General features: G+C 44.0%; 1 protein-coding gene across 1 annotated transcript; it reads left to right on the plus strand.

Annotated features, from left to right (window-relative positions):
* Positions 1-3479: 3479 nt before the first annotated feature.
* Positions 3480-9642, plus strand: LOC138786994 (phospholipase A2, minor isoenzyme-like). Its single transcript, XM_069964086.1, has 4 exons — positions 3480-3513; positions 5782-5941; positions 7261-7385; positions 9524-9642. The coding sequence occupies exons 1-4, from the start codon at positions 3480-3482 to the stop codon at positions 9640-9642; spliced, it is 438 nt and encodes a 145-aa protein (XP_069820187.1).
* The last annotated feature ends 475 nt before the right edge of the window (positions 9643-10117 follow it).

The following is a 10117-nucleotide window of genomic DNA, read 5'->3' on the forward strand; positions in this document are numbered from 1 at the left end:
GAGCCTAATATGTCTGTCTGACAGATTTTGTAAATTCGTGGCTCAGAGAAGTTCTCATAAATGGCCCAGGGCAGATGAAGAAGAAAATTAAAAGGAAACAACTCTGATGAGAGAAGACGTCCCCTGTGAGGCACTTAATATAACTGCACTGTAATGTATATGAAGTACAGAGCCTACGTAGAGCTGGGTGTGTTGATGGCGTAGTGGTCGGTCAAGGAAGGGGGGGGGGGTAGGCAATCAAACGTTTGCTATGAGGCATAGCTATTTCTGTTCATAGGGTTCTGTCATCCCAGTAATGCATGCTGGATGTAAGGTTTGTGTGTTCAGGAGTCTAGAGTTTGCCCTGGGAATTCTGCTTTTTCTCAAAGCGTTTTGAAGCAGAAAGAGTAGTAGATGCTTGGAACAAACTTTCAGCAGGTGTGGTTGGTAAATCTACAATAACAAAATGTAAACCTGCCTGGGATAAACATATATCTAGGAAGAACAAGAAGTGAAGTCAGCGGCAGCTCACCCAGAGAGCCGGATGATTTTTGTGGCTCTCGTCTATGTTCTTATAAAGCATTGTGTCCGTGAGCTGCGGCTGACTTCACTTCTTGTGCTTCCTGGATCTTTTATGGACTTTGTTGGTTCAGCTGAGCACCCCCTGGGTAACATGCTACTCCTTCTATGAGCTCATGTTTGAGGTCCACTAGTAAGCTACCACTGACTACAGCTGGGCTATAAAACTGACCTGTGTTACTGTTGCTTTAAACATATATCTATCCTAGGATAATAAAAAAAGAAATACTATAAGGGCAGACTAGATGGACCCAGTGCTATTTTTCTGACAACAGTCTTCTATGTTTCTTTTGTAGAAACTACACAAAAATATAACAGAAAACTCAATATTCTCCTCCTTGTTAGGGTGGGTTCACATTGAGGAACTCTCGTGGATAAATTCCACAGAATTCCGCCGCCTGTACGCGTTCACAGACGCGCGTTTCCGCCGGCTCCATAGACGCCATTCTATGGGCTGGCTGATTCCGCATTCGCCGAAAGAAGTGACATGTCAATTCCTTAATGTAAACCCACCCTTAGGCTATGTTCACACTACGTACATTTCAGGCAGTATTTAGTCCGCAAGTTAGGTCCTCATAGCAACCAAAACCAGGAGTGGATTGAAAACATAGAAAGGCTCTGTTCACACAATGTTGAAATTTCAATATAACAGCCGTTGTTTTAAAATAACAGCAAATATTTGCCATTAAATGACGGCCATCCACTCAATTACAACATTATGTGAACATAGCCTTTCTGTGTTTTCAATCCACTCCTGGTTTTGGTTGCTATACAGCCTCAAAAATACAGCCTCAAATATACGTAGTGTGAACCCAGCCTAAGGCTATGTTCACACTACGTATATTTCAGTCAGTATATGTATATTTCAGTCAGTATATTTCAGTCAGTATTGCAACCAAAACCAGGAGTGGATTATTGAATATTGAAATAATGGCAGTTATTTACTGTTATATGGCGGCCATCCACTCAATTTCAACATTGTGTGAACAGATCCTTTCTGTGTTTTTAATCCACTCCTGGTTTTGGTTGCAATACTGACTGAAATATATGTAGTGTGAACGCAGCCTACTGTGAAAGTGATATAAAAACTTTTTTTTCTCTATACACGCCCAATGCAATTAATTGGATTCCCCTCCTTCTCATAAACATGTCTCTCTGCCTATAGACTGAAGGAGTAATGTTTCTCCTTGAGGAGTGCAGAGATGTTCCAGCTCCACTGGGAATCATGGAAAATTGGATATGCAAAGTAACTCTCTTCCAGAAGGAAACTAGCTAGCTCTCCTGTGCCACCTATTGGTGGTTGCTTCTTTGCAAGTCACACAACATGGCTTGGAAATTAATAGCCAAGCTAGAATGTCTCTCAAACGTGAAGCCAATATAGTTAGGTCCACCCCTCCATCACACTACCATCTGCTAGACAAAAATAGAAGGGACCAAGAGGACGTAAGCTCCTGTAAGATTTTATGTTGGACATAGGACCTAATTTTCTTCTGTTTACTTGATTTTTAGACTTCTTTCTCTGTTCACTCATTGACTGGCTGTGTCTTATGAACTAACATAATCCTGCTATTGTAGCTGTAAAGAGTCTTGTTTGTTCGCCCATCCATGCATTTGCTGCATCTTGTAGCTAGTTAATGCCCAATGTAACAGATGCCTGATGCCCTGTATTATCCCATGGTATTATTACGACTACTCCCCCGTGATCTGTATTCTGCATACACCTGACCACAAATGATCTCACCTGTATACTGTATTCTGCATACACCTGACCACAGATGATCTCACCTGTAATCTGTATACTGCATATGTCTGACCAGGAATGGTCTCACCTGTATACTGTATTCTGCATACACCTGACAACAGATGATCTCACCTGTAATCTGTATACTGCATGCGTCTGACCAGGAATGGTCTCACCTGTATACTGTATTCTGCATACACCTGACCACAGATGGTCTCTCACCTGTATACTGTATTCTGCATACACCTGACCATGGATGACCTGTCACCTGTATACTGTACTCTGCATACACCTGACCATGGATGACCTGTCACCTGTATACTGTACTCTGCATACACCTGACCAGAAATGATCTCACCTGTATATTGTATTCTGCATACACCTGACCACAGATGGTCTCTCACCTGTATACTGTACTCTGCATACACCTTACCAGTGATTATCTTTCACCTGAATACTGTATTCTGCATACACCTGACCATGGATGACCTGTCACCTGTATACTGTACTCTGCATACACCTGACCATGGATGACCTGTCACCTGTATACTGTACTCTGCATACACCTGACCATGGATGACCTGTCACCTGTATACTGTATTCTGCATACATCTGACCATGGATGATCTGTCACCTGTATGTTGTATTCTGCATAATCTGACTATGGAAGATCTCTCACCTGTATAACGTATTCTGTATAATGTATACACCTGACCATGGATGACCTCTCACTTTTAGGCCATGTTCACACAACGTATGTTTTACATAAATCACGGCAATTTGCAACAACAGCCATGATTTATGCAAAACATACATTGCATTTGAACGAATGGAATCCTGGCCGGAGTGTAGCCCGGGACCGTGGGTATTAGCGGGCACGGTCCGATCGACTGTAAACTGGACAAGCACTGACGTCACGACAATACCAATCCGGTCCTATCACCACAATGTGCTTTATAAATACACAGCATTAAACTATACCATACAGTGACCGCAGCAGACTGATTATTATACAGGTAAAACTAAAAAAAAATGAAGGTCAGAAGTGTTTTCTAACAGAAGTGAGAAAATGTGCACTTGGCAGCAGGGTGTTGTCAGACCATGATGACCCTGAAGTGTGAAGGTCGGGGTTTCACTATTTATAGGGGTAGGGCTAATCATGCACCGAGTCTCTACCGCCATGATGCTCCGATTCCTTGCTGTTCTCCTGGCAGGTAAGCTTGTGCTTTTTAAAGGGCATACAACACGTCATATTCTCCATGCATTCTGAACAATCATGGTTATGGAGTATATATTTATTAAGAGTATTATATTCTGCTACAAAGAAAAAGTTTTTACACATACTAAACAAAACAGAGGTAGAATATATGAACCTGATTGAAGGTGAAGGTGTGATGAGTCTTCTTTATGGATATATTATAGGCACTGATTCCAAACTTTCCAAATTCCCTAAGGGTACAAACACACTGGGCGTATCCGCTGCGGATCCCTACCCTGTACACTCTCTAGGCACACAAACTCGCAGCTGGATCTCGCAGCGCAAGTATGTCAGCAGCCCATTGCCCCGTTAACCCATTGCCATTGGCAGAATTGCTTTCTTTTGAACTGTTTAGATGAATACCCCTTTATGGACAAGAGACCATTTTTAAATCTGACCTGTCTTATATAATATTAGCTCTGTGATGCTTTGACTTATCCAAGCGATTCTGAGATTCTTTTTTTTTCCGAGACTTTTGGCCGATATCCTTATAAAAATGACAACATTGGCATTGTTCTACCTTTTTTCTGCGGGTTATATCATGTGATCAGTTTATTGCCAACTTTCTTATGCAAGTGGAGATACCAAATAGTTGTACTTTTTTATTATTTACATTACAATGATTTATTTTATTTATATTATTATTATTATTATTATTATTATTATTACTATTTTACACTTTATTTTACTGTAACATAAGGGACTTGACTATCTGATTGTCTGATCAGATATATAGTGATGATTTGCACTGCAGGTTCTAAAGCTGGGGGCCCCCCGGACGATCCTCAGGTACTCTGGTGGGCCAGTCCGGCACTGGGGACAGAGAAGAGAGGAATGGCGGAAATTGAATATAAATGAGGAGTCTCTACAAGTATCTCCAAAAATTCCAGGGGTCTCATATGTCATGGCATGCCTAAAGAATCTAATGGGGGTGGACCACTTGGTTGCAGAATAACCCACAAATACAGTTTTTTGTTGAGTGGAAAACACATTACCCCTAACATGGCATTGAGGACATAGAATGATATGACACTGGGCAAAATACAGCTCCCGGACAGGCAGTAGACTGAGGGGGGCGTTCTTCGCCCTCCCTAAATCCCTCTTTGCTACTTTCTGGGATATCAGAGTCCTGTTTGAGCTTATATCTAATATTCCTTATTTGGCTATGTTCACACAACATTTTTTCAGCTCCGTTTGAAATTACGTCCATTATTTAGAGGCTAAAATAACGGACGTCATTTAGCAGCCTGGCCTCCCCGTAGTGCAATGACTGGTGTTGGTACATTATTCTAGTTTGGGGATACTAATAGTACTTTGGGTGCGGTTGAATTGAAAAGTCATTGAATTTAATAGTAAAAATGGAGAAAGAATGGTGACAAAAGAAAAACTGCGTGTGAACTACTAATAAAAAACCGCCGCTGTTTGCAAAAGACACCCGAAAATAATGACCATGTTCATTATTTTGACGCCCGTGGCAAAAATGTCAGTTATTCAATACACTGTGTGCATTGGACGTCCGTCTTCTCATTGACTTCAATGCATTGCAGTCAGTTAAATCGCAGCAAAAACGGCCGTCTTTTTTAATATAAAAATCGTTCGCTTTGCATCTGTCAGTTTTCCTCTGTTCACATGAAACAATAGTATTTTTAAAATCTCAAGGACTAGTTTTGTTGGGCCTCGTTCACACGATATGTGTCGCGATGTGTCACACGATGTGTCTCGCAAAAATATAGGTTATGTCCTGAGGACGATCGCGGCACGGATTCAACAATAGAAGTGCAGCCGCCCTCCTGCACATAATCTGACAACTACTTGCCTACTACCCCTTGCCAGCTAACTGGCACATGTATAACGGAAGTGGCGCGGACTAGGCTGGTTCGTGCTGGCACCGGGAGAAGAAGGCAACAAGGGACCACGCCACTTCTGGTAATCATGTGTAAGCTGGCCGGCACTGGGGGGAATAGGCGAGTAGTTGTCAGATAATGCGTTCCTGTCATCTCTGCTGTCGGACGGTGTGTATGAGAGGGCTGCACTTCTATTGGGGGATCCGTGCCGCACTAAGACATGGCCTATTTTTTTCGCGGTGCGGATCGCGGTGGGGGTTGCGGCACGGATCAAATGAATCGATTTGAATGGTATCTAAAATTGTTCGCGACCACGGACAATTTCATAGGACGTGTGAATGCAGCCTTAGTGTTACTAACATAGTCTGTTTCTGTCCCAGTGTCCTGCGCCTGTGCCTCTCCACCCAGTCGGGCGCTCTGGAATTTCCATAGTTTGATCAAATGTGCCATTCCTAACAGTTCACCCCTGAAAGAATTTAATAACTATGGATGTTATTGTGGACTTGGAGGAAAGGGGACTCCCATAGATACTCTGGACAGGTAAGTATGAAGTCCATGTGGATGGTTCTCTTTAATCAATAGACATTAGTTATGCAGCTAATGGAACATCCTGATCAATGTATTCAGTAGATTGATGGGGTAATGCTTTAGAACATTGGAACCATACTGTGGCTTGAAATTTTTTTTTGCAGACTATGTGAGCTAGCCATGTAACACCAGATCTTTTTTCCACGTGTTCACAAACTATTCTGTGAAGAACACCACATACTTTGTTCTGGTACTACTCAGTCCATTATTTTTTTTCCTTGGCCGGACACAGGCAACAACATTTTATACGTCTCGAATCACAAGACGGTGGAAAAACAAGTGTAGTTTTTTTTTAACCTATTATCCATTACTTTAAAGCGACCCTGTGCCCACAATCTGACCCCCCCAAACCACTTGTAACTTCGGATAGCTGCTTTCAATCCAAGATCTGTCCTGGGGTCTGTTTGGCAGGTGATGCAGTTATTGTCCTAAAAAATTACTTTTAAACTTGAAGCCCGTGCCAAACGGGAGTATCTGTGCCCTAACTTAGCACAACCTCTCTGTCCCTCCTCCCCACCCTCTTCATCATTAGGAATGCTCCAGGCAGATTGCCTTCTATTCCCCACCTGTTTAGCCCGGCACATGGGCTGGATAGTTAAGGACCTGTGCAACACTCAGCATGGAGAAAATGTTCCAGTGGCATTCCTAATGATGAAGAGGGTGGGGAGGAGGGACGGAGGGGGTGGTGCAAAATTGGGGCACAGATACTCCCGTTTGGCATGGGCTTCAAATTTAAAAGTATTTTTATAGGACAATAACTGCATCACCTGCCAAACGGACCCCAGGACAGATCTTGGATTAAAAGCAGCTATCCGACGGTACAAATGGTTTGGGAGGTAAGATTGTGGGTACAGAGTCGCTTTAAAGCAAATCTTTTCCAACCGCCACCCACCCCAAACCATTTTCTAGCTTTCACCACTCCATGTCTTGTCCTGGGGGTCTGCCTTTCTTGTGGGGTCAGTATTATGCCTACAAGTTTTATTCCAGGGGCGATACGAGGCGGGGTGTCAATGAAGTGGGGCCTTGAGGCACTGCATGGATGCTTTAGGCACCACCTCATTGACAACCCAACTCAATAAATAAATAAAACAATAAAACGTGGGCCCAGGAGAAGAGCAGACCCTTGGACCCAACATGGCGCAGTGAAGATTAGAAAACAGTACCGTCAGTTTAGAGTGGGTGGTGGCTGATACAGATTCACTTTAATATAATACTGTGACATTCAAGATGACAGAAAGTCCAAGAATTAAGTATTTATATTATATTTGCAGATGCTGCCAAGTCCATGACAACTGCTACTCACAAGCCAAGACCCACCCCAGCTGTTATACCTCTATAGATCCATACGCCAGAGGTTATGACTATACCTGCTCAGGAACAAGTATCACCTGTACATGTAAGTAATGTTTTTTATATAATAAATACAGTGATAATAGTAATAGATGGATAAAATATTTACACCAAAGCTAGCAAGATCTGCTGACAATGCAAATTTGATAAGGGCCTCCTGACTACCCCATGATGGCAGAGGACAATGGAAAACCAGATCACATACCAACATCCACCTTATGCCTTATGTGTATGGGGATTCCCAATTCATGCCTTTATTTAAACCTAGTATACATATCCCGGTGTGGTGGCTGCAGCTTCAGAGCGGCCACTCAGCCAATCACTGGACGGGACTGCCGCGGCCAGTGATTGGCTGAGCAGCCTGTCAGCTCAGAGAACACTTTGAAGCTACAGCTGCGGTTCCATGAAGTAAGCAGAGGGCAGGAGGTGACCGGGAGCATTGACAGGTAATTAAAGTTTATTTAATTGTAAGTTGCCGGCCATGCATGGCTATAACATGTAGTGATGCATGGTCGGTGGCTCATGATTTTAGGTCTAGATCGTTCTCATTGGCTGATCGTTGTCTCTATTGTCTCTAATCGTCCGAATTGGCCTAAATCGGCTACATGTAATAGGGCCTTAAGGGTGTGTTCACACATCCATAATTTCTGTCCACAATTGCAGTGCCTTTGTATGGCCCCATTCAAACGTCTATAGGTGTCACCAGGAATGGATGAATGAGTTTGTGCAATTGCAGAGAGCTACGAATGAACATCCGGACAGCCCCACGGACATGTGAAACTGACCTTAGACTCTGCTTACTCACAGTATAGTAAAAGCAAAATACAGATGTAAATAAGGTCTAAAATGTGTCTGTATTTTAAATATAATATGCTACAATAAAGTCCAAGGAAAACTATGGGAGAGATTTATCAAACATGGTGTAAAGTGAAACTGGCTCAGTTGCCCCTAGCAACCAATCAGATTCCACCTTCATTCCTAACAGACTCTTTGGAAAATGAAAGGAGGAATCTGATTGGTTGCTAGGGGCAACTGAGACAGTTTCATCAATATTTCCCCATCAAATCTCCCTCTATATATTTTTACAATGTGCGCAGGAACATTTCTAACCCAGCACATTGAAGAGAGGGAGGACAGTGACACAGTGACGGCTGCTGCTGCTGCTGATCACTGTCTCCCTCTCTTAAAGTAACCCCCCCAGCTCATCTGGTGGCCAGCTGGCACCCGTCCCCCCTCACCTGGTGGCATCTGACCAGATGGTGGGCGCCCTCGGCTCCCACCCCGCATCTAAACTGATGAGCGGTCACCGCCTGTGGCAACCCCCCCCCCCCCCCCGCATCTGACCTGATGAGCGTCGTCACCTGCGACAACCGGCACCGAGCCCCCCCAAATCTGAACTGATGAGCAGTCGCCACCCACGGCACACACACACCCCCCCGCCCGCATCTGACCTGATGAGTGGTGCCCGCAGCACCCGACACCCCCCCCCTGCATCTGACCTGATGAGCGGTGTCCATCCACGGCACCCAACACCCGCCCCCCACACACACACATCTGACCTGATGAGCTGTGGCCACCCACAGCACCCGACATCACCCCCGCATCTGACCTGATGAGCATATCACTCATTCAGCTCTACTATGCTGTTCATTCAGCTCTACTATGCCGCTCACTCAACTCTGCTATGCCGCTCACTCAACTCTGCTATGCCGCTCACTCAACTCTGCTATGCCGCTCACTCAACTCTGCTATATCGCTCATTCAACTCTGCTATGCTGCTCACTCAACTCTGCTATGCCGCTCATTTAACTTTGCTATATTGCTCACTCAACTCTGCTATGCCGCTTACTCAACTCTGCTATGTCGCTTATTCAACTCTGCTATGCCGCTCGCTCAAACCTTGTGCATATCAGCTCTGCTACATCATGTACCAGTTAAACATAAGCATTGCATGATGGGAGATGTAGTTTTTTGGCCGGCGCCATGTTGGATAGAGTTTGGCTTTTTAAAAAACTTATAACTATGGAACGGAAGCAGCTAGAAAGATGGGAGATGGCTCAAAATTCTCAGGGGGACTTGGTGAGTAAGGCCAGCTAGGTTTGGGAGCATTTTATTTTTTTAGCTCTTGGGGGGAATACCCCTTTAAGCTCCTTTAACGGTGCTGTTCCTTGTGTCTCCTAACAGCTTATAGTGATGCCTGTTCTCAGTTTATCTGCAACTGCGATCGAACGGCCGCCATGTGCTTTGCAAAGTCTCCATACAACTCAGCCTACAAAAACTTGGATAAGAACAAATACTGTTAAGTGACAGTAACATAAAGTGAACTCAAATAAAAGCATAAAACCAAATGCCTTCCTGGTGTGTGTTTCTTTCTGCCTACCAGTGGTGGTCACCCGATCTCACTGTGGGTCCTCAGATGATGCCCTGTACTTGTGTTGTATCCTGTGTGCCCAGTTTGTAGCAGAAAGCTCTTGGCAGAACATGCACTGACCCACTCTTTGTAATTCTATGGCAGATACAGAAACAGCTGGATGCTGTTGGCTGTTTCTGTATCTTCTGTTAATTATATTACATATGGGGGATAAGGTGGGGGAGCGGTCGCTTAAACATATATGCAAGATAATGTACTGCATAGTGCCCGGATGGTTATGGAGCAAGGGGCCATATGTGATCCTAGGGCAGTAAGTACCCCATTGCTGTCCTAAAGTCATCATTTAGTACATTTTAGACTAGGGGTATCAAACTCTGGCCTGCAGGGTGATTATATTTGCCTTGCTG

This window comes from Dendropsophus ebraccatus, chromosome 3, assembly GCF_027789765.1.
Source record: "Dendropsophus ebraccatus isolate aDenEbr1 chromosome 3, aDenEbr1.pat, whole genome shotgun sequence".
Lineage (NCBI taxonomy): Eukaryota > Metazoa > Chordata > Amphibia > Anura > Hylidae > Dendropsophus > Dendropsophus ebraccatus.

Excerpts from the sequence above, each read along its gene's own strand:
- LOC138786994 (XM_069964086.1), top strand. The coding sequence starts at position 3,480 with ATGATGCTCCGATTCCTTGCTGTTCTCCTGGCAG. Across the intron at positions 3,514-5,781 it reads CCTTGCTGTTCTCCTGGCAG|TGTCCTGCGCCTGTGCCTCT; the intron begins GTAAGCTTGTGC and ends TTTCTGTCCCAG. Across the intron at positions 7,386-9,523 it reads AACAAGTATCACCTGTACAT|CTTATAGTGATGCCTGTTCT; the intron begins GTAAGTAATGTT and ends GTCTCCTAACAG.